The 25,409-nt window shown below is 37.1% G+C and overlaps 1 protein-coding gene, 1 long non-coding RNA gene and 1 other non-coding gene across 4 annotated transcripts; 1 reads left to right on the forward strand and 2 right to left on the reverse strand.

Annotated features, from left to right (window-relative positions):
- On the reverse strand, positions 1 to 25,270 carry DIS3 (DIS3 homolog, exosome endoribonuclease and 3'-5' exoribonuclease). Of its 2 annotated transcripts, none has more exons than XM_061133607.1 (21): positions 24,912 to 25,270; positions 24,156 to 24,313; positions 21,731 to 21,924; positions 21,240 to 21,313; positions 17,519 to 17,686; positions 16,604 to 16,768; positions 15,330 to 15,443; positions 15,069 to 15,206; positions 14,354 to 14,500; positions 13,865 to 13,981; positions 13,507 to 13,608; positions 12,328 to 12,392; positions 12,155 to 12,239; positions 9,171 to 9,298; positions 6,584 to 6,670; positions 4,066 to 4,222; positions 2,296 to 2,510; positions 2,019 to 2,187; positions 1,728 to 1,886; positions 901 to 1,023; positions 1 to 238 (listed from the first exon to the last, which is right to left on the reverse strand). In XM_061133607.1, exons 1-21 carry the CDS (start codon positions 25,137 to 25,139, stop codon positions 155 to 157), a joined length of 2,877 nt encoding a protein of 958 aa, XP_060989590.1. In that variant the 5' UTR covers positions 25,140 to 25,270; the 3' UTR covers positions 1 to 154. The 2 variants fall into 2 exon arrangements, with proteins under 2 accessions (XP_060989590.1, XP_060989591.1); XM_061133608.1 differs by lacking the exon at positions 24,912 to 25,270 and adding an exon at positions 24,569 to 24,611.
- Positions 2,525 to 4,047, forward strand: LOC133049540 (uncharacterized). Its single transcript, XR_009691359.1, has 3 exons — positions 2,525 to 3,375; positions 3,455 to 3,522; positions 3,674 to 4,047. It is a non-coding gene; the product is annotated as an uncharacterized LOC133049540 (long non-coding RNA).
- On the reverse strand, positions 19,646 to 19,717 carry TRNAY-AUA (transfer RNA tyrosine (anticodon AUA)). The gene has a single exon. It is a non-coding gene; the product is annotated as a tRNA-Tyr (tRNA).
- Positions 25,271 to 25,409: the final 139 nt, after the last annotated feature.

The following is a 25,409-nucleotide window of genomic DNA, read 5'->3' on the forward strand; positions in this document are numbered from 1 at the left end:
TTCAATAAAAATGCAAATTTTAAAAATTATTAAAATGTACTTAGAAGTAACAAACTGGATCAGACACTTCTTAGGTTTACAAGTGTTCTCTCAAGATTCTTTTTGTTTTAAAGGAAACCAATTCTTGAAGTTTTTTTGTTGTTGTTGACTGTAGCTATTTTTGAAGCTTCTTCTTCTTTCTCTCTGGTTCATTAATGTCCATGTTTGAAGCATCAGCAGAAACGCTTATTCCTGGTATCTAAAGTAATGCAAAATGGGAAGAACAGGTGAGTAAAAGCGTAACATAAGGAAGAAACCTCAATCTAATCTTCTTCTTCTTCACTGACACTTTGAGGTTCAAAAAGACGGAGGGATGGTGGAGGGAAGGGGAAACAGTAGGTTTTCCATACAATGTACATATGTATGTATATCACACGCAAAGGAATAGTGGTTCAGAATGTAACAGCAGACATGATCTCAACAGACAGAAGCCTGTCATTTGGGAAGAGTGTGTTTAGCCATAACACATTCAGCTTCTCCCACTGAGAGCCACTGTCAGCCTTACAGGCCGCAGGTGTGGTGGGGGCAGAACCAAGGTTAAGATCCAATGTCTTAGGGTGAATCACACTTTAAACTGCTTTTCAAAAGTGCAGATTTCAAAACGTAAAAATGAAGAAGAACTAGGCAGATCTCAGGATTCCATTTGTGGAACCAAGGAACTCAGAAGCAGCCCAGGTGCCTGGGTTCCCGCAGCCTAGGGTAATCAGTGAGAAAACAGGATTTCCTCTGTAGATACCTGTCCTGCACACAACTTTTAAGATTCTATAACTAAACAGAAATACCTCAGGACTGTATCACTCATTTCACAAAATATGTACTGTTTATTCCACCACAACATGAACAGTGTAAGTCTGGTCTTACCTGTGGTTCTACCAGGGACATTCGGATTTTCTGATGCTGAAGATTAGATGAGTCTAACATGATTTTCACTTTAACTTTATCAAATACATGAAATACTGTATCTTCTATTTTAAGTGATGGTATCTAAACAAAACACATTTTACTATTTTTAATTGCTTTCTTCCACTTGAGGCTTGGTTCTAATTCTTTATAATTTATCTTCCAAATTAAAAGTTTAAGTTTAAAAATAACTTCAATATTTAATAAGCACCTCGGTGTTTAACATAACCAAAACCTCTAATCTAACACCCTCACATACAAATGACCTATTTATGTGCACACTTCTCCCTTTCGCTCTGTGGTTCCAATATATTATTCATCAACTGCAGGATTCTCAACCCTTTAATTAGCAAATTGTTGGTCTTGTACAGGGGCACACAGGTAATTGGTCAGAATTTGTTTTGTACTTCTACTAAAGTCAGGGAAGTAGGGAGTGTGTCAGGTAAAACACACTGGGAACTGGATGAAAAAATTCCCTTCTTGGGGCTATCAACAGACATTTATGCCTTTACTTTAATCCATTTGTCCACCAGGAACAAAGCATAATTCAAGTTTTCCTTAGAAGGGAAAACTTTATAGAGTAGAAAGAAATTAATAACTTTTGTATAGGAGAACATATACTGAGGCGAAAAGTTGTGAGTAAAACACTAAGCTTAGTAGGCATATAATTCTGTAGGGTACAAAAATAATTTTACCAGTTAGAGTACCACTTGCAACCTACTGAAGACAGTGTTCCCCACTCCCACCAAAAGAAAAACCCCAAAATAAAACCATCAGAAATACTGTACCTCATCATCATATATAAGCCGTGGCTTTGGTTTGTCCTTTTCTTCAAAAAACACTGTACCTTCTAAACCATACTTTGGAATTAATACCACAATAGCATTCTTTCTTACAAACAGAATATAAGCTTCTTCACTTACTATTCCTTTGCTTTTGAAAAATAACTGTAAAAGAGCAGACAACCTTATTAAAGATTACCTTAAAGTATTTTGAAGTTAAGAAAAAAAAAATCTGCAGTCAAATTAAAAGTGAACAAAACTTCATTTCTGCTAACATTAGTGACAGAAGGCAAATACCTGGGTATGAAAAGCCACAGATGCACGCTGAGCATACTGAGCCATTTTGTGCCGGAAATTGAGATTTTTACATAAATCTGCAAGCTTGTGTTTGTCGGTCAACTCTGGATAAGTACAGTCAGCTCCGATAGCCACAGCCAACAACCGATGAACAATGATGTCTGCATATCTATATGACACATAAAGAAAAAATAAGAATCATGCCATATTAGCATTTAAATATCCTTTTACAGTTCAAAATATTTTCTATCTCTCATTTGTTAAGGAGAAAAAGTACCTTCGGATGGGTGAAGTAAAATGTGTGTATATTGGGGATGCTAAGCCATAGTGATGAAAATCATTGTCCATTCCAGAGCAGAAGTAAACAGCTTGCATCATACAGCGAGTTGCTAATATTCTTAACAGCGTGTTTAGATAAGGGAAAATAGGTGAATCTGCCCGGTCCAAAGAGTCAGCTAAAGCCTTGGCTGTATCAGTTTTAATTTCCAAATTCTGTGAATAAAGAACAGGGAAAAGTGTTAGTTGCTCAGTTGTGTCCAAGTCTTTGGGACCCCATGGACTGTAGCCTGCCAGGTTCCTCTGTCCATGGAATTCTCCAGCAAGAATGCTGGAGTGGGGAGTCATTCCCTTCTCCATAGGATCTTTCTGACCCGGGGATCACACCTGGTCTCCTGCATTGCAGGCAGATTCTTTACCATATGAGCCACCAGGGAAGCCCAAAGAATAGGGGAAAAGGATCAAATTAAACATTTTAAAGTCAGTACCAGCCATGTCTTCAAAACATAACTTATCAGGCTGAAAAAGTATTGTGTCTTCTGACCAGGTGATAAGTGTTTATGCCTTTTATCCTTACCTAGGAGAACTGAAAATAAATTTAGTAAAAGTCATAGTGGTTTTGTGTAGTATCAAACCTTAAATTTTTCTGAATTCATTTGAAGGTACTGAAGTACCAACACTCTCAAGAAGTTTCAAGGGGGAGAGAACAGTGGGAGCAGTAGTGCTACCTCTCCAAGTCCAGCTGTGCTTGCCTAATCTCTGCTGGGGTAGAAAACATCAAAGCAGGTCTGGTTCCGTTTCCACATGTTGGGATTTTCTCTACAGACCCTTTTCCTCCATTCAGTGTAGAAGTAAAGGCCAGAGGCATTGGTGACTACAGCTCAACATGATGATACAGCAGTTAACTGCCTATTCTACTTTGTGAGATGAGGCAAAAATACATAAACTTCTTCCTCTACCCAGGTCACACAAAGAAACAGGACAATAAGAGAAAATTCTCCAATTTACAGAGTAAGCCTTGGAGGAGAGGAGAAGCTGATACTGTTCTAATGGATACAATAGGAGCCGGCCCACCATAAAGGTCTGAAAAATGAGAAACCAGCATCCTCCTGTTAGAATAATGCTCTGAGATCCAACACCCTTTCTTCCCTCTCTTCCAGACAGGAAAGATGTGGCCTGAGCAAGTGACCCAAAGAAAACCAGAGCAAGTGACCCAAAGAAAACCAATGTAAGCCATAGTCACCCCCAAAGCAGGGGTAATCATGTCTAAATAAAAGTCTACTAACCAGAGGCAGGGGGTATAAGGGGCTGAGGAAATGGGTTCCCCTTTCTATGTTTTTCCTTTTTTTCATGTTTGCAAAAATGGACTTCTTTCTTAGGGATGTGAAATAAAGAGGACTGAAATGAGTTGAAGATAAAGAGGAAAAAGAACAACTAAGTCTTAAGAGGTCGGCAGTTCAGAGGAGACATGAAGTAACACAGGCATGAAGAAAATGCGTAAAAGCACAGAGATATGGAAAAGTTTAATATGTTCAGGATATTATAAGTAACGTAGTTTAGAACATCTGGCTTTAGTATAGGGTAAATGATTTCAATGTGTGAAGAGATGACCATACCCAAGTTAGATGATTTCTTTAATGAAAAGAATTACTGGCACATTTTTGCATCAGGAAACAACAAAACTTTTATGGAAATAGGACTATAGATTATTCAGTGCAAACACTACATCACAACATGAATACAGATGATGTTTCTAGCTATGGAACCATACCTTGGATTTAGCTGCCTTAACAAGAATTTCGTAATTTGATGGAGGAGGAGCAGGATGTTTTCGAAGCAGAGCATGCTCAGAAAATTCTTCATGAATTTTTTTTGCAACAGAGATATTGGCAAGTAACATAAATTCTTCCACCATGGAATTTGTTTCTCTGCCAAATGAAAAGACATTAAATAAGGAAAAAAAATGAGACTTCTATATATCATTCACAAGTTATTTTTTTCTGTCAATGAGATAATGAAAATTTCTATGCAAACATTCATGTGTGTATACACATGCATAGTTTTAAGAACTAAACATCCCTTTCATTTCTCAGTTACTATGCTAACAAATCTCTTACAATTCACCTATTGCATGAGTAAATCTTATGTTAAAGGATATTTTACAAGCGGCATTAAAAAACAGAAGCTTTACTAACTCTAGTAACATGTAAAATCTAAATCGTAAGCATTTTCACCTCTTTACACTGAGTCCAAAGAGATTTTTATTTAATTCTGTATCTACAGAAATACAGTTTTCTAAGAATTAACAGCTATTTAGGTCATATCAATATTGGCTTAAAAAAAGTGGAAACTTTCACCGACAAATCCCCCAAATGAAAAGATATTTAAAATAGTTATTTTGGGTGCTTATTATGTCCCAGGCATTGTGCTGTAAGTGCTGTTTACATTGTGATTTGTGTGCATGTATATACATACATATACATATATGTATATACATATGAATATAGGTATTAGTCCTATTTTGTAGATGAGAAAACTAAAGATGTGTAACATTAATCTCTCACTAGAGGTCAGAATTACTAGTGTAACAGGATCTGGGCCCATTATGACCTGACTTCAAAACTCAACCAATTTGATACTGTTTTTCATCAAACACAGTAAATGATTTGTGATCTGTTGTTTTTTTAATAATTTTATTTATGTGTTTGGCCGCACTGGGTCTTCATTGCTGTGAGCAGGTTTCCTCTAGCTGCAATGAGTGGCGGTTATTCTTTGTTGTGGTGCACAAGCTCCTCGTTGTGGTATCTTCTCTTATTGCAGAGTATGGGCTCTAGGGTGGGCAGGCTTCAGCAGTTGTGGCCTGCAGGCTCTAAAGCACAAGCTCAGCAGTTGTGGAACATGGGCTTAGTTGCTCCAAGGCATGTGGAATCTTCTTCCCAGACCAGGGATCAAACCCATGCCCCCGGAATTGGCAAGCAGATTCTTAACCACTAGATCACCAGGTAAGTCCTTGTGTTCTGTTTAATAGGCTTTCTCCCAAGTTACTGAACATGCATTATTAATCTGTCACTCATGTTTCCTTCTTTAACAACATAACTTCTTGACAAGACTCCTGAAGTATATTATTTTTTTTTTTTAATTAGGAAGACTTCCAAACATGTCTTTAAAAGTATGGGGACAATCTCTTAGAAATGTGGTTTTTATTCTTGGTAAGAAGAGATGGGTGATGTTCTACTTTGGTAAAACAAGATTCAAGATTTTCCTCAAAAGAGCCCTTGGTAGTGGATGTACTGTTCCTACTAACATTAGGCTTATTTGCATAGTTCACCCAAAGGTATTTTTAAATCGTAGCTCTAAAGCTGTAAAGCACACCCTGGTCCTAACTAACAAACTTGAGTATAATCCCATTTTTAATCCCTGGTCATCTGCTAGAAAAATGTAAATGCATGCTTAATTTCAGAATCACCTTATATAATAGGTATAGAAAGAGGCCCAACTCTGACTTAATCAAAATCAGCCTTGCCTCAGGGACCGAACCCAGGTCTCCTGCATTGCAGGCAGATTCTTTACCATTTGAGCCACCAGGCAAGCCCTTGCCTCCTAAACCTTAACCCAAATCAATAAAACAATAACAAGAATTAACCTCTGACTGTTCTTCACATCACCCTATGAGTGTGTACCACTACCAATTCTATTTTACTTACAAATAAATCGAGGTGTAAAGAGGTCAGATAATTTGTCTGGAGTCATTGGCAGAAATGGGATCCAAATTGAGGCAGTGTGACTTCAAATTCCAGGGTTTTGGCCTAGGTCTGTCCTATCACAATATATTCTCTATTATTCTCTATTAAATATGTAAGAAATTAATGAGGGCAATCCTCTTTTACTTACCGTAACTATTACTAGTCAAGTTCTAATACACCACACATTAAGACAAATGAAGCTGGCAAGTTTTCTTCTATAATACAAATAAGGTATTTGAGTTCTATATGAGACTAGAAAGTAAAATCATGTTTATTTTTCTCTACAGAAATTATAACTCCACTAAAACAGATATTTGGGAGTACAAACGTTTTATTAATATATACACTAGCTGCTGCTGCTGCTAAGTCGCTTCAGTCATGTCCGACTCTGTGCGACCCCATAGACGGCAGCCCACCAGGCGCCCCCGTCCCTGGGATTCTCCAGGCAAGAACACTGGAGTGGGTTGCCATTTCCTTCTCCAATGCATGAAAAATATTATATTAAAATAAAAATCTTACCAACTACCCATCAAAAAAATTGCATACCTGAGTTCCTTGGTCTGCAGATCTATAGGATCGTGAGTTTCACTGTCCATGTGGAATCGAACTTCTGGAGAAGAAAGAGTCAAAGCCCTAAATAAAATAAGGAGGTGAATCAGTTCTGTGAGCAGTAACAGATATAACTCTGGAAGTGACTCTTAAAACAGAAATGATTAAAGCAAATGTTGACAGTTTCTCTTTTGAAAGCTTTATGACCACCTGCTAACTTTCATGTTCCTTTATATTTTCACAGATGGCCTAACAGTTTACAGTTCTAAAATCCATTTTAAAAGGCAGGACAACAGCAATATAACAAAATGAGTCCTTATGTTTCTCAGGATAAAGAATGTCTTCTGTACCCAAAATGAGAGGGTTTGATCAGTTTCATAAATAAAGAACGCAATCAATTGTATTTCATTTACTACAGGAAACAATGTATTAGGGTGACAGATGGTGGAAAAAGGCAAAAGGGAAGCTGCCCTGGTCAATGAGTAACACCAAAAGATCCTCAGTTCAAAAGTATCTTCCACATACACTCAACCAGTCAATGAGAAGACTGATAAACCACAACTCACGTTACAGATACTGATGGCTACTGGTATCCGAGTACTACGTGTCAGATAACACACCAGGCTAAGTGCTTTACATGCACAGCTCAACTAAAGATTTGGCAAGTTCTTCTTTGAAAAGTAAATTCCCACAAGGCAAGCATAATGTGTTTCTACACACCATGAACCTATCTGCATCCGGTCAGCTCCAAATCAACCAAAACCTAAGAATTTCATTGAGGCTGGGTAACTTTGGACAATCACAAAGAAGGGGAAAAGTTGAGTTGGGGCAAGTGGGATTCCAAGTCCTTTTTTCCCCGACTCACCTTTACTGCAAGAACTATAGAATACTAGAGAGGGAATCTGACAAATATGCCTTTCTTTCCATGACAAATAACTCGAGAAATACAACAAGGTTCTACACTACAATTAATGTATTAATTAATACAGCTTGACCTAAAGAGCAAGGTATACTGATCATATTTTGATCATTATTTCTTCACAGAACATTTAAAACATAATGCTTATCCTTTAAGATAGACATATGACAGATATAATTTAAGACAAAACGTATCCTTTAAGAAGGTGAAAGGTAACCATTTTTTTTAACTGATTGCTTTCTCTATTCACCCTAAGACTGGGAAGACTCAATGATAGGTTTTACCAGTATATGAGTATCTACTTTCAAAACTAGAAGTACAGAGTGTTTTTCAAATTAAATAAATAGCTTTTCTGTCCTAATCACAACCTACATAGATACAAATCTACATCTCTTACTTTAAAACTGCCAAAATAGTTTTAATTGGTTTTATTCACTTTGCTTTTACAATAAACCTTCTTCTGATACCTGGCATACTATAAACTTTCAATAAATGAATATGATGAAAAAATGTGTTGTTTTGCATTACAAAAGAAATCTAATTATAGTGATCTTATTTACATCTTAATGACAAATTTGAGCAATAAAGTTTTCATTGGGTTTTACTTCATCCAAATTATCCTTTCAATTTCTTTTCAAATCAGTTTCCAGTTTAGTATTTAGGATCATAAGAAAATTCCCAGGAAACTGAAATATGAGCAGAGTTAGGTAGGGGTGGCTCAGCATAAATACCTAGAACACCACCACTGTCCAATGGAACGTCCTGCAGGGATGAAAATGGTCTCAATCCACCCTATCCAATATGGTAGCCACCAGCCTACATGTGGCTCCTGAGCACTTGGAATATGGCTAGTGTGACTCAGGAACTGAATTTTTAATCTTCTTGAATTTTAGCTTTAATAGGCACATCTTATGAAAACAGTAGAGATCTAGAGTTTGCACTACCCAACAAAACCACTTTCAGTAACCACTGTGACTCCACTGTGGATGGGCATGGGCATCCAGAGACCAACATATGAAAGGCTCAAGGCTTTACTCTGACAGTTCATGATGTTTTTCAAGAATCAAATTTTTTCTGACTACTTCAACAGATTTGGGTACGTGGATATTCCTTAAAACTCCTTTGCAGTCAGGCAAATGCAATGATATATAACAGCTAAAAGATGTGAATCTGCCACTAGTGGTCAGATATTTCGTAAGACTGCTTCAATGTAACCCCTAATCATTTAAAAACTGAAGGTGTTGGATTAAACATGCTCTAAAAATCTCTTCCAACTCTAAGTGCAAGAAGGACTTCATTTGTCTTTATTGAAACATCTGAAAAACAACGTTCAGTCTTGAAATTCATTGCTAATTAAAATCAGGAACAAGCCATAGAAAAGTCTCAAGAAGATCTTCCCTTCCTACAATTTCTTCAAGATCTTTAACTCAGACATATCAAGGTCTGCAACATAACAGAACTCCTGAACAAACTTCAGTCCAGAATCAAGTTGCTAATATTTAAAAAGGTAGCTAGAAGAGATAGAAAATATCTACTTATGAGTCCCTACTCAGCCTATTAAATAATTGTTCATTGTCCATGATAAACACTTCATAAAGAGTTCACAAGTTATCGTAACAGCAGGATAGGTGAATTAAAATAAATCTTAATATTTTTGAAATGTACCCTTTTTCAATTCTTCTTTTTTTCAAAATTTTAGCTAGTTTATTTAGTCCACGGAGACTAGTAGTAATATTATCATTCATGGCTGCTGAATCAATTCTCATCTGAGCTTCAGCATATGTAAGGGAAGCCTAAAAAAAGAAACCATATATTAATACAAATGCTTATAAAAATCTGGTTTACTTTTGGAAGTTTATGTTTCCACTATAAAATATCCATGATTTCAGAAAACCTAAAATCAATAACAAAAGAGATTCCTAGTTATAATATTTATATTCCACACCAATGATTTCTGGTTCATTAACTTTTATCTGATGCATTATACAACATAAGCAAACTTACATTAAAACAAAATAAAATGGTAGAACTGTTAAACACTCATTTCTTTCATTGTTCTTTTAATTCATAAATACTTAGGAAAAATTAAAATAAGATAAAAGGAAGGTTAGATTATTCTTTGATAACGACTATAAAGTGAAATCATTTCCAGATGACCAGTACTTCCTTACACACAACAAATAATAAAACTGTACGAGTCTAGACATCATGTTTTGTAGGAAATCTACTAAATATCCCAAATTAAATATTTAATCTAAGAACTGGAAAGTCATAGTAGAAAAGATTAATTTCCAGTTACAATCCAAATAAACAAACAGCTTTCTGCTCTGCTCCTATATTTCCCTCCTCATGGAAAAATGCCGCTTTTTAGCCTTTTTTTTTTTTAATAGTTTTATGAATAAAAATCAGGAATAGTAAAAAAGAGTTAGGTGATACAGATCGGGACAGATTCTTGGGAGAACCAACTTATCCACTAGGAGCTAAGTGTTCCTTGTCTAAAAATGTTTTATGTTACACGTTTACTTTTTTTCATATAAAATTTTGCTACACTAACCAACTTTGGGAGAATTATAAACTCACCTGATTTAAAAATACAAATCTAGGAAAATTTAAATCATTCACACATGACTCCTTGTCAGTTTCACACTAAGCTTTATTTCCAACCACTAGCTAATCAGAAAAGAATGATGTTAAAAGGAGAGAAAAAGCAGGTAAACTTAGAAAATAGATCACTGGAAAAAGAGGGCTACCACCTCCCAGAATATTGGAAATAAAAGCAAAAATAAACAAACGGGACCTAATGAAACTTAAAAGCTTTTGCACAACAAAGGAAACTACCAGCAAGGTGAAAAGACAGCCTTCAGAATGGGAGAAAATAATAGCAAATGAAGAAACAGACAAAGGATTAACCTCAAAAATATACAAGCAACTCCTGAAGCTCAATTCCAGAAAAATAAATGACCCAATCAAAAAATGGGCCAAAGATCTAAACAGACATTTCTCCAAAGAAGACATACAGATGGCTAACAAACACATGAAAAGATGCTCAACGTCACTCATTATCAGAGAAATGCAAATCAAAACCTCAATGAGGTACCATTACACGCCAGTCAGAATGGCTGCTATCCAAAAGTCTACAAGCAATAAATGCTGGAGAGGGTGTGGAGAAAAGGGAACCCTCTTACACTATTGGTAGGAATGCAAACTAGTACAGCCGCTATGGAAAACAGTGTGGAGATTTCTTAAAAAACTGGAAATAGAACTGCCATATGACCCAGCAATACCACTTCTGGGCATACACACTGAGGAAACCAGATCTGAAAGAGACATGTGCACCCCAATGTTCATCACAGCACTGTTTATAATAGCCAGGACATGGAAGCAACCTAGATGCCCATCAGCAGATGAATGGATAAGGAAGCTGTGGTACATATACACCATGGAATATTACTCAGCCGTTAAAAAGAATTCATTTGAATCAGTCCTAATGAGATGGATGAAACTGGAGCCCCTTATACAGAGTGAAGTAAGCCAGAAAGATAAAGAACATTACAGCATACTAACACATATATATGGAATTTAGAAAGATGGTAATGATAACCCTATATGCAAAACAGAAAAAGAGACACAGATATACAGAACAGACTTTTAGACTCTGGGAGAAGGCGAGGGTGGGATGTTCAGACAGAACAACATTGAAACAAGTATACTATCAAGGGTGAAACAGATCACCAGCCCAGGTTGGATGCATGAGACAAGTGCTCAGGGCTGGTGCACTGGGAAGACCCAGAGGGATGGGATGGAGAGGGAGGTGGGAGGGGGGATTGGGATGGGGAACACATGTAAATCCATGGCTAATTCATGTCAATGTATGGCAAAAACCACAATAAAAAATTAAAATAAATAAATAAATGAATAAATAAATAAAATTAACCATGAACTAAGAAAAAAAAATAAAATTTAAATTTTGTATCAGGAAAAAAAAAAGAGGGTTTCACAGACATCAGAGGAAGATTCAGAGCAAAATAAGAACAAAGCAAAATTGGATGAAAGGTACAAAAGAAGGAAAGGAGTGAGAAATGTAATCTGGCTCAATTCTGTTTGAACATCAATTTCAGACTAGTTCTACTAGAATTCAACTGTGGCTTATATCATTTCAGTGAAAAAACGTGAGGAGCAAGAAGATGGTTTACACACCATCTTTTAAAATACTAACCAGTTATAAATTGGGATAACTTCAAATACTGGAGTTCCTACATTAGGACTAAAAGAATCTACTTGGTCACCTAAGCATACAGGCTTTCAAAGTTTCTGAAGACAGAAAAATTGCCACATCAACTCATTTCTGCTGCTGCTCTAAGTCACTTCAGTCGTGTCTGACTCTGTGCAACCCCATAGACGGCAGCCCACCAGGCTCCCCCGTCCCTGGGATTCTCCAGGCAAGAACACTGGAGTGGGCTGCTATTGCCTTCTCCGAAACTCATTTCTAGATAACATCAAAAATTAAGCAGATAACTGAAAACAACAAGATTTTGTGGCAACACTGGGGAAAAACTTCTTATTAACAAGCCTAACTTTTTCAAAACAATCTGGACCATTGTTAAAAGTAAAAAGGATGTGCAACATGAAATATTAAACATGAAACCAACCTTAGAATTAATGACACTTTTGGTAAACCTCGTTTTTAAGATTTCAGCATTGTGATTCATTTCCCAAATACATGAAAATGCCAACCTATGGAGAAAAGTAAGACAGTATTCATTAAAGGGAATCAGTTAAAGTAGTAAATACTATGTTTTTATGAAGAAGCGTGCATAAATACCTGTCAACGTTAGATCTCAGGGAACATAAGTTAGAGCTAAGCAACTCTGGAACCATGTCAATCCTCTGAAACATAAAATAAGAGTAGTATGAGCTATATCCATACATTTATTTGAGGTTCTATTCTCAAATAACATTGATGTTCTGGGGCGGGGGGGGGAAGCCCTCTGTAAATGGAATTGAGACAATGTTAAATCTAAAAAAAAGTCTATTTCTAGAGAAGTAGCTACATACAATTTTTACAAGAGGGAAGCAGCGGGCTTCCCTGATAGCTCAGTTGGTAAAGAATCCGCCTACAATGCAGGAGACCCTGGTTCAATTCCTGGGTTGGGAAGATCCGCTGGAGAAGGGATAGGCTAACTACTCCAGTATTCTGTCCTAGATAATTCCATGGACTGTATAGCCCATGGGGTTGCAAGGAGCAGGACAATGACTGAGTGACTTAAAAAAAAAGCAATGAAAGAAAACTGGATTTCATGTCAGTGTAAGTTCTCTACACTACCCACCTAGCTGTGCCCTGAAAGTCTGAAATCTCTGCTCTGTACAAAATGTTTGTACTAGATAACAGACACAAGCCCTAATAACTCTACAACGGGACCTTCCTCCAATGCTTCACACAAACTCCATGGTGTTTTCAACATCCTTAAAAAAGAGAAACAATGAATTCTTATGGAAAAAAGGTACACAGAAGAACTCTGACAGTTAATTAAGCTTGACTTTCCCTTCTACTCTCACAATTTTTCTCTGTAAGTTTCTGGGAGCACACTTAATAAAGAAGAAATAGTAACTGTGACAGAACAGACTCATGACTTAACTGTATGTAAAAAAAATGGAAAATATTAATTACTCAAAGACAAGTTAACACTTCACACCAACTTATATCAACTACATCTACTTGTTATTTGGCTAAGTAACAAAAAACACTGCAATATTTTCACTGATTTAAGGTCGCCTTATTCTATGTATATCTTTTAGCTAATTCATATACTATTCCACTGTTTCGGAATCCAAAAGTGCCCATGATTATGACAAACTACACAATTAACAAAGTGATTACATATATTTCACTAAATACTGAGGCTCTCCCTTCCTCAGCAAACACCTCAGATGACTTTATTAAGAATAAAACAGACGATAGAAAAGATGTATCAAAATTCCCCTTTAAATTTACCACATTTACCTTTTCACAAAGATATACAGTTGTTCCCCTTCTAGCTGACTCTTGATCCAAAGCATTTCCTGGCCTAATAAAATGGCTAACATCAGCAATATGAACACCAACCTTAAAAAGATAAAAAGGATGTCAACATGCTTAACTGGGTAAATGTACTAAAGGAATTCTAATGAGATAAATTCAGCTAAAAGGAAAAAAAGACGTCAGTCACAGTTACCATTTCAGCTTTTTCATGGCCATGACTCTCTGCAGCTACAAGACTCTACCTGACATGAATAATTCACAAATTCTACAATGGGTCAAAAGAAAATTAATTCAAGACCAGAACAATTTTTGAATAGAATGTCATCGTAATTACAAATACCTCCAAATTTCCATTTTCAAGTTCTCTACAATGGAGAGCATCATCTATATCAGTACATCCTGGGGGGTCCACACTACACACACACAGATGTCTCAGGTCTTCTCGGTTTTTCATGTCCTAAAAAATGCCATATTATTGAAAAATAAACAATTTTGGTGGTACAGATGTAACACAGCTCTATAAAATCAACAATAATTATAATAAAAAGTAGCTTTATTTCTCAGTGATAACAACACTTCATGATTTATAATTTGTGAACCCCTTGCCTTTGGAAAATGTGGTATCACCCAGTGTCTGTCCCCTAGAAATGTCTTTTAGTAAAGTAAATGATTTTCATGATAACCTGAGCATTCTGTAGCAAACTAAATGCAAGGGAAGAGGGGAATAAGGTTTCTACATGGTTTTTAAAAGACACATACAGAAATCAAATAAAACTAGTAGGTCAGATATAGTAATTCATAAAGTCACTAAGAATTCTTTTCAACATACCTTCTCAGTGATGCTCCAGGGCATCTTTGGTAGAAAGCTAAGAACAGCCTGTGAAAAAGCCTGATGGGGAACATCATGCTCAAGTAACAAAACTTCTGTTTCAGTCTCTTTGTCTCCAACTTCACCTAAATTTTTTACAAAGTGTCCCTAAAACCAAAAAAGTATTATAAGAACAGTGCATTTTACAGCTTTCTGTTTATTAACTTAATTTGTATTATCACACTAAATGGATGAACATTTTCCATGACCACTTAAGTATTTCTAAATTTTCTCCACAATTCTTAAGAATGACCACTAGGTAAATTAAAGCTAAAAATGACAAGACTTCTCAAGTGATTTATGGTGGAGACCTTCTGAGAGTTCAGTTCTCACGTAACAAGGTCTCTGTTTAGTTCCTATTATCTCTCAAGTTTAAAAGTTGCTTCAAATATCTTAGCTTCAAAATTTGTTTATTAGAATCTACTTAGGTCTCAAACACTCATTTTGTAGTCAGTGTCACCAAAAATTACTTGTTAGTAAGTCTGAATAAAATTAACCAAATGATTTACATTGGAATTTCCTAGGATTAATTTTCAGATTGGATGTACTACTTAATTCTCCTAAATTTCAGCATGCATTTTATATAAAGACAGATTCTATTTTCAGTAAAAGAAGCAAGTTTATTCCTAAAGTTTTAGTTAAATATTCTAACATAAAATTATTAATTCAAGCTTACATTTGGATATCTGGAATTTCTTGGCCAACCATCAACAGCAACAATAATTCTCCGTCCCTCTAATGTAGAGGCCTGTCTGGTTTCTATCCGAATTCTAGGGATTCTCTTATCAGCAGGAGTAAAGAGATGTCTTCTTGACTAGAGAACATTAGGAAAAAAGAATTTACACACAAAAGGCTGGGGATGGGGGCAAGGTGAGGGCTCTAAATTCTATTCAATGTACATCATTTTCCATTACATAGCAACATGCTCTTTACTCACCTCCTTAATATCAGACTTGGAAAGCATGCCACAATATGGTCTCCAGTTCCTTTTTATTATCCCAACAACTCTACCTGTAGGCTTTAACATTTTTTCATTTACAGCAGTCTTAAGCTGAGATGTAAAAATAAAAGTAAAAACCTTCAGTTATCTGTCCTGTGAGGGTAATGAGGCAATTTCCCTTCAGAATTAGAATACAGACACTAATACTTTTTCAGGCAGTAAATTATGACATCAAACTATGGAATTTTGATGTTTCAAGATTCTAGGCAAGAGCATGCCAAACAAAACCACAAAAATCGTTCCATAATAAAGCACTAGCAAAAAAAAAACAATCAAAAAGAGAAAACTGAATAAACATGTGAGAACCCAACTCTCCAGTTTTAATGTGAGGATTTACTGACACACACAGATGCACACATGCTCATGCACAGGTCTGGTAATTAATAGGATTTTAGTAGTAGTTTTCAGCAATCAGCAGAGTGGTACTTATTAATTCATTTTAAAAAAAAGGGATGTATCTTTAAATGCTTGTCTTATTCAAAATATAAACCCAAATAAATAATAGTTCTTACTAGAAATAGCAAAAGAACTCTATGGTATTTCACCTCTAATACTCTCCTATGGCCTGGACCTTGTCAAGATAGTGTTATAGTAAGACTCTAAAGTAGTGATTATAATTCATATAAAGAGAAGAGCTACTAATGTTCTGTGAATTCCAACTACTTGTATCATTCTTATGATTCTAAAATGGAAAAATACCTATCAGGTAGACTTTAGGTCATAAAAAACAACGGAAAGCATTTTCTTCATAATAAATACGGTAACAGAGAAGGAATTATTAAACAGACCTATTTTTAAGGGCCTAGAAGTACATCTACTATGTTGAGGGGATTATAAACATTACATAAAAACATTTTGAAAAATATTAAATCTGTAAAAGAAGAAAAAAGAAAGTTTTATTTACTCAAACCTAATTCAGCTAGATCATATACCTGAATGTCAGAGTTCAAGTTTCATACTCAAATTAAGTCTTTTTGTATTTTGTATTTCAACCTGTTTATTTGAGCACAATAAGACATTAATTTAAAAGAAGACTAAGCTAGAGGAAAAGAAATCAACTATGTATATGACATACATTAAACCTATAGGACTATAATTTTATTCCATAAATCTGAAAGCAATGAAACTTGTTTAATTTTCTCCAAAGCTAATACATTAACAAATTATTCAAAGCTACACAGACAAAAAATAAAACCTGCTTGGTTTCATACAATGCGTTCTCTCTCCTCTTCTTTCTCTATATCATCTTCATTTTGACCTTCATCTTGTAAAACCACAGAAGATGGAGCTACCCACTGATGCCTGGGAAGAAGCTCCACAGCCACAATATCTTCATGAATAGCTCGGTTTAAATTTTTAAGTCCTTGTAAGATTATCTGTGTGAACAGCAAAGAACACATGCCCAGATATTTTCAAAGGGAAATAATAATGGGAAGGTTGCCCTCAAGAAGCTGAGATATATTCTGATATCTGTATGTTTCTATTTCACTTCCTTTATATTTTTTCTTCTTGCAGTGTCCCTTTCCTCTGCCCTCTAAATTTTTCAATATCAAATAGAAAAAACAATGTCAGAAAATACAAGTTGTGTTCATGTGTTCCACATAACTCTTACATTAATACCAGAATTTTTAATCTCTCTAAATCTCAGGGTCCTGATTGGTAAAACAAAAGAGTGCCTACTCTTATAAGCAGAGTTGAAAATTAAATGAAATGCAGAATTCCAAGCACTAAGACAAGTACTTGGCAAATAGTGAGCACCCCAAAATAACTGCTGTTTGCTTTAAAGTGTGGGAAGCCCTCTGGAGCAATTATACATTAGGTAAATAGTATTTCCCATAATAGATCATAATGCAGAAAAGAGAGGCACCATAGCGGGGTTTGGTTTTGATTGATTATATTTGTATTCTCTTAAAAGGGGTTAATAGAAAATTCTTTTCCTTAATAAGCAGTTTTCTGAAAAAATGATTAATTCTATCATCTGTGACCTCTCACATAACTTACTTCAAGCTCACAAACTAGGAGGATAAAGCAAATTTAAATTCTTGTACAAAAATCTGAAACACTTATGAAAGAAAAAAATGAACAGAAAATATTTTAGTGTGAAACGAATTTAGGTACACACTTGCCTCTTTATTGTCTTCGTCATCGCCATGGACCCACACTGTAGCTTCTAAGTAGTTTTCCCTGCTGGCTCGAAATGTCCCTTGAAGGTATGTGCCAGATTTGATGCCCTGTTGTAGCTTACTTAATGGAAGATGCTCTGAAAATATTGTTTTTCCACTTTCTATTTCATTCTGTGAAATAAGCAAACCAAGAGATATAGTTGGTATGTGAGTCTTTGGTATGCTCCATATACAACTATTATCACTATCAGGTATTTAAAACAACCATCCATGTTACTGTAGATACAACTCATGAATTTCAAAGAACATCGCACAGTAAGAAAAAAATGCTTTTTATTCTTAAGGCAACATACACAAACATTTCCATTTCATTACATTTTGGTATCAGCCACTGAAGAAGAAACTCTGTGTAACCCTCCAACCCCATCCAGGCCTCCCCGAATGAAGGTGTGTAGCTATGTGATCAAGTGAGCGGGCAGGAGTATATAAAGGGTAATAGGAAACCTCAAATGTATGAGAAGACTGTGGTTCCTGAAAGCACAAGAAAAGCTATTTTTTACTTAGATTATTTTAAACAGCTAAGGCAGTCAGACAGAGGTAGGCTGGGACCTGCTGTAGATCCACCGCAATACCTTCCAGGATCCTCTGAGACCTCCAACATCCAACAACCTAACCGCTTGGCTCCTTTAGACTTCTCCACTTCCTAAATTTCCCATCTTCTAAGGAGATCACTTTATACCTTCTCTTCTGCTTAACTCTCCAAGTTCCTTGTCTTCCTTCCTCACTCCCAGATAAGGGACCTCCACCTCCACAATGAGAACCGGAAGCAATCAATTGAGACTCGCTTCATCTCTCCATGCTGAATCTGCTCACCTATGAGCATCTATCCACCACTTCCTCTCCTCTACTCAAGACCTTTGTTCTTCTCTCTGGAATCAAATTCCCCCCTGTACTATAACATCCTCACCACCATATAAACATGACCTATTAAAAATAAATATGGACCTATTAAACCTACCATGAACATGACCTATTAAACAGATTAATGATATGACCTATTAAAATAATTAACTGATTAACTAATTGTACCCTCACAGCCCCATCTATGACCAAATCCTAAAATCAACAAAATATTTATTATATCAACAAAATACACACAACATCTGACTTCTCACTACCTTAACTTCTGCTACCATGATCCAATTTTCTGTCTTGTCTCCCAGGGATACTAAAATATCCGTCTAAGTGGAGGCACCTGCTTCTAACCAATTCTCCTTAGAACAGAGAAATAGGTATATTATTCTGCTCAATAGCTGTCCAGTGCTCATGGACTAAAATTCAATTTTTTTCCATGACTTACTACATCCTTAGATGATCTCATCCCTGCCTACATTTCTGACTTCATTCCTAACATTTTTCTCCCTTGCTTACATCATCCCATCCACACTTTTAGGGGTTTCTCCATCTTGCCAACTTATTCTAACCTCAGAGCCTTTTAACCTGCTATTCCTTCCACATGAAATGCTCTTCCCCTAGTCATTAACTCCTTTAACATACAACACAGCTAAAATGTCTCTGTCTCAAAGCAACTTGCTTTAACATCCTTCCCATCTCAACTTAGATACAATTTTATCAGGAAGCCTTGACATTTCAAATCTGGGTTGGATGCCTTGGCTAAGTATGGTTAGCTCTCCTATCATGCTTGTTCTGAAAACACAAATGCGTTCCAATGCAATTGGTTAATTAGAGAACTACCAGGTGAGAGCAGAAAACTGCATCCAGCTGAACCAAGCTGAATCCACAAAACATTCACACACACAAACACATGCCTCAAACACCTACTGGTTACTTCAGATCACCATGTTTTACTAGCCACACCATCTTCGTCTGGTGTAACAACTTTCTGTTCAAATTGAGATAATCCTCTTTCCACTGCGTCATGAAGTTTCTGCGAGTGTCCCTAATCACATTTTCCCTTAAGCTCTGTGAAAGTGAAAGTTAAAATGAAGTTGCTCAGTTGTGTCCGACTCTTTGCGACCCCATGGACTGTAGCCTACCAGGCTCCTCAGTCCATGGGATTTTCCAGGCAAGAGTACTGGAGTGGGTTGCCATTTCCTTCTCCGGGGGATCTTCCCGACCCAGGGATCGAACCTGGGTCTCCTGCATTATAGGCAGACGCTTTACCATCTGAGCCACCAGGGAAGCCCAAGCTCTGTAGTTTTCATTATATAAAATTTTACATGGCACAGTGACTTTGGGGAACACACACAGGTACTATAATAGAACTGACTGCAGTTTCACTGTATCCTACATTTACTCTACTCCATCAGAGTACATAGTCAAATACTGTGAATTACCAATGTTGGATTACTTCCTGTTTCTTCATTTAGACCTATCCACTTCACTTAGTGCTATCCAAATCAACTCTGTGATAAAGGAAGTGTTCTTGTGATCTCCAACATGGCAGTCACTAGGCACAAGGGGCTCTTGGACACTTGAAAGGTGAACAACACAACTGGGAAACTGAATTGTAAACTGAATTAAATTTAAACAGCTGCATGCAACTAGTGCATATATACTAGATGGGGTAATCCTATTACCTGTATTCTAAAAATAAAGTCCAGCTTCTATTTTTTCACTTCTATTTAGGTTTGTGAAGTAGCTGGCTGAAAACAGGCCGAGAAAAAAATGCTGTAAAGATTGGATGCACATATAATATACTATTATATAAAACCTAATAGTATCTACCATTTACGTTTACCATAATTATGTGCCAGGCACTGAGATAAGAATTTTATTAACACTACTATTACCTGAGCAAACTCCGGGACATAGTGAAGGACAGAGAAGCCTAAGGTGCTGTAGTCCATGGAGTCGCAAAGAGTTGGACATGACTTAGCGACTGAACATTATCACCATACGACCCTAACAATGCTATGACATCGTTATTGCCAAACACACTTCACATTCAAGGAAATAAGGTTAAGGATTCCCTCTCACATCCACTACTGCAGTGACCCTCTACTCCTGCCTCTGCCTCTAATCTTGCTGAGATGCAATGTATCATCTTATAATAGAGATTAGAGTGGTTTTCCAAATAAGTAACGTTTCTGATTGTTCTCCATTCCTACTAGCCACACTCTCATCAACCTTTAATGTTTTCAGCCTAAGAGTATAAGGCAGGGAGCCCAAAATCCTATGTGCTAACTTCTCTTAGTAGCAGCCCTTTAGGGAGACCTTTATATGATAGTTTAAAAATTACTAACAGGATAAATGGCTGAGTCCTCACTATCTGGCCCCTTGCCTTCCTGTTCTACTTCTCATGAGCCCTCCCTCCTCCTATGGAATCAACACTACAGCTGGATGCTCGCTCTCCAGGGCCCACCACTTGTTTCTTTGTCAAATACCTACTCCTTATCACAAACCAGCCATGAACTCCTTCACTGATTAATCACACAAATAGTGCCACCGTGTGCCAGGCCCTACTTGGGTTGCTGAGAATGTATCAGTGAACAGTGGTATTATAGAAGTCAAGACTTTAGGGACACCATTTTGATCAAAAGCCTATTGCAGCCATTTGTGTTATCATCCAACTCCTATTTCAATTCCAGCTTGCCCACTGATATTCTAATTTCTAAATCCGGTAATCATAAGCTTAACATCCCAAAGTGGCTATGTTAATCTTTCACTTCTCAAAAACAAAATAAAGCAAACTCGAACATACCCCTTCTTCAGACAAACAAGCAAGACGATCTACAAGTTCGGGGTTGGCAGTTAGGCTTTTTATATACTCTTCACCTGAAAAATAAGTTTTTTGTTCTTGATGAATTTAAATGTGTTTTTTTATCCCCCTTAAATTCAGAAGAACATGGGTTATCTTATTTGTGACAGTACACATGTCAATTTTTTGGAGGGGAGGGAACCTCTCTACTGAGGTGATCAAGCCCAAGAGGCAGTGGATCAAGTGTGTCTATGAACTTTTATTGCTAAGCCCATTCCAAAGGTTGACAGGGAAATTAACAGCCACTGGTGGCACAACTCGCTTAGCTCAGCAATGTTGAAAAATTTTTTAAAAAAATACAGAAATATCACATTAAGCTATATAGGACCATGAAAATACCACATAGTGAAATGAACATCTGACCATGGGCCTGATGATAATTTTTGCATGTATTTGCAAACATGAACTAACAGTCCGGTTACATGGAGACTTACAAGTGAATGCTGGTATCCCTTCTTCTGCGGCTTTCTCTTTGTTCTTCCTGTCATTGGTTATGAAGATAACTCGCAGCTGATTCTCTGCCGGCATTTTCTTCAGATGTTCATTGTACCACTTTGCAGCTACCCGGATGGCTCTATCATTCCTGTCGTTAGAATTTTCTCCCTGGACCTGTTCTACGTAAGTTTCTCTAAGTGTGATAAAAAGGGCAAAACAGAAAGAAAAGAGATGGAAATCAAGAGAATCAAGCACACATAAAAAGTCTTTGGACATATATGCTTAATGATCACTGAACTTAAAAGTCAACATACATCTTTTCCCCTGAATGTATTCACATTTATACCTCACAGAGGAAATAAATAAGATCCTTCTAGTGATATCTTTAAGACAACAGTTTGCTTGGAAAGAAGAAAATCATATTATTAATGGAATAATAAAAGGCTAAAATAAATTCATCTCATCAAAAGAAAAACTCAATATCAGAATTTATTCTATAGGTTGGGACATTAAAAAAAAGTAACAGTTTGTTAAAAAAAAAAAAACTATACTAATATTTTACAGGTCTGATAATGAGATTTCATTCAAACTGTAGATTAACAGAAATTCCTAAAAGCTACCAATTGTATGATTAGATGACTTGTGATCATATGATTAATGTAGTTATTAAATACATGATGCCTATCAATTATCCATGATAAACTCACAATACATGACAAGGGCCATCAAGAGAATGAAAGACAAGACCCAGATATGACTGCATATTCCTTCTAAGTCTACCAACTCTGAGCTATCAAATGTCAGTATACTTATTTCTTTAAATCTGTTCTTTAAAGCTAAATTTAAGAACAATTACAAAATTCAGCACAATAACTTCTACCTACTTCTTAAAGGTTAGAGGTTCAATTTTAGAGTTTTATACTTAATATAAATAAACCTGCTTTAATATAAATTAAACACATGTGTTAATGTTTTTAGAATTATCAAGGACACGGTCATAAATTTCTGAATTGGTTTTAGCATGCCTGAGTGTCCTAATTCTTCCTGTCAACCCCAGTACTGCTAAGCTCTATTTGCTGCACTTAAGCCAAGAAAAGTGTTAACTTTGGATTAAAAATCTGATGGTCATGCTCCACAGAAACTAAGTCTCTGAGTGCTAAAAAACTGTGAAGTTCCTGTTTTTGGATTTTAAAGACGAAATAGAAACAAGAATTCTACAAGTGCTTAACTGATATTCTTTACATAAATAATATTTAAGTCTGGGATATTAGAATAAGGAAGAGAAATTTGAGGTATTAAATATTTTTAAGGTTGTATATGCCCATGGGATTTCATTATCCAATCCATTGTCTAACCTAACAGTTCTCAATATCTGGGGTGATATTGCCCCTGATATCCTCCCCACTGGAGGACACTTCACAACATCTGAAGATATTCTGGGCTGTTACAGCTCATGGGATTGGTGGTGGTGGGTGAGGGGAGGATTTGCTACTGGCATAGTGAGTATAGGCCAGGAATGCTGCTAATCACCCTACAGTGCCTCACATAGCCTTTCCATAACAGAGAATTACCCAGTCCAATAGGTCAATAATGGCAACGTTGAGAAATCCTGATTAATAAAAGTAAACTGGATTCATTATAAATTATTTATGTAATACAAGAAATGCATGCTCCATCCGTCAGTCGTGTCTGATTCTTTGCAACCCCATGGACTAGCCTGCCAGGTTCCTCTGTCCATGGGATTTGTCAGGCAAAATACTGGAGCAAGTTGTCATTTCCTCCTCCAAGGCATCTTCCCAACCCACGGATGGAACTCACATCTCCTGCATTGGCAGGCGGATTCTTGACCAGTGAGCCACCCAGGAAGCCCAATGTAATAAATACCATATTTTCTAAGATCACACAATAAGTTGAAACAAACATCTTGAATCTGAAACGAATTGTATTTCTTAACCTTACTGTCATCAATGTGATCAGTTATAAGGTATTAGTGTAACTTTTAAGAGCCCATTAAGAATATACCTGCTTTATATTTTTAAAGTTCTCCTTCACAAACTCCTATATTCAATTAACTTATGTTGGTTATTCATATAACATGGTACATCAGAAACCTAGGCAAATCTCATCTTCCAAAAATCCCACTGCTCAACTCATGCTAAAACCAATTCAAAATGAAAACATTTTGGAAATTAAAGGACCTACCACTTTCTGGGAACCAGGAGACTTTGGTTCTGGCTTTGACCCAATCGATGCCTATGTGACCTTAGCAAGGTCTGTAAACTGTGTAAGAATCAAACATTACTCCCAGAAGTATGAAACTTAAAAGTGTATCTTCCAACAATGTCACAGATGACAGCCAGGAACTCTCAACCCCCAATTTAGCTAGTACTAGTTTCTTGATAACTGAGGTAATTTCCCCCCTACCTATGATGCTCATTAGTAAATGTGTAGAAATGCTTCTCCTGGTTATTAGTCATATCTCGGATTCGTTTGTATACTGGAGCACTCCTATTTCTCACTTCTTGGAGAACTGTTTGTAGCACGATGACATTCCTGATGGCAGGGTCCTCAAGGACATCAATCTTTTAAGTAAACAAATAAATAAATAGTTATTTTTTTCCCGTGTTCATTCATAAATTGCTTCTGTTGAACCTAAAACTGCAGGTTGTTTTTTTTTTTTTTTAATACTACCTGTACATTAAACTAAGGAGCTATTTTGCAACAGAAAACCCTTCAGGTCGATTAAAGTGTAAACAAACTAGCTACAAAACTTTGTAGAATTAATCATTAATAAAGAAATACGTTGGCCCACATGGTTTTCGTTCGTAGGCACTTACAAGCTGCCTGGGGGTCGCAGGCAGGAGGCCACAGAAGCCCAGGTCCCCGGCCTCCAGACATTAAAATCTAAGGCAGAAGAGACAGCAGGAGTTAGAAAGTTGACGTATCTAAAATTCTTATAACTCCAAGAACTCAAAAAAGTAAAGATTGGGGGGGGGGGGGGAACCAGTACAAGGAAAAAGAACCTCGGCCTGGGGGCAGGAGGCATGGGTCCCGGTGGGGTTGCCCCTCCCTGAGTACGTAATGCTGCCCAAGACGCTCCTCCTAGGGTCTCAGTGTCCCTGTCTCCCTTTCTCCTGGTGGGACATTGGTGCCCGCGGCTCCGCCCGCCTATCGGCGCACCTGGTGGAGCAGCACGTTGGTGTCCGGCAGCAAGTAGTGTGGCTGCGGGCAGAGGCTACTTGCCCGGTCCATGGGTTGCAGCTCGAGGACAGGCCCCTCGTGCGCTCCGCCGCACGCCGCGCACCCCGACGCACCGCAGCCTATATCATCGCGCAGGTAGTGCTCGCGCACAATCTTCATCACGCCACCCGCCCGCGTCTTTTTCAAGAAAGTCTTGGACTTGAGCATCTCGCCTCCCTGCTCGGAATCCCGACCCGCTATAGTGCTCTTCCGGCGGAAAGTGTCAAGCTCGGAGCCCTGGTGCACAACCACACTTTAAGCAGAGGTTCGCTCCTTCCTCCTCCAGGATATTAGTAAACCTCTCTAGCGGAAAAACTTCGAGCCTGCTGTTGGTTGGCCTTCTAAGGGCTGTGAGGATTGGGCGAAAGCGGGCAGATGGGCGGAGCCCAGAGCCATTTCCGTCCATGAAATGGGCGCTGCCCCCTCTGGACTCCAGCT

This window comes from Dama dama, chromosome 30 (assembly GCF_033118175.1).
Source record: "Dama dama isolate Ldn47 chromosome 30, ASM3311817v1, whole genome shotgun sequence".
Classification (NCBI taxonomy): domain Eukaryota; kingdom Metazoa; phylum Chordata; class Mammalia; order Artiodactyla; family Cervidae; genus Dama; species Dama dama.

Bases quoted from the DNA above. Each gene is read 5' to 3' on its own strand.
- DIS3 (XM_061133607.1), bottom strand. From the start codon at position 25,139: ATGCTCAAGTCCAAGACTTTCTTGAAAAAGACGCGGGCGGGTGGCGTG. The intron at 15,207-15,329 runs GTGAGTAAAGAG...AATGTTCTCTAG, and splicing joins CCAAGTCTGATATTAAGGAG to TCAAGAAGACATCTCTTTAC. The intron at 2,188-2,295 runs GTACTTTTTCTC...TGTGTCATATAG, and splicing joins TTTACTTCACCCATCCGAAG to ATATGCAGACATCATTGTTC.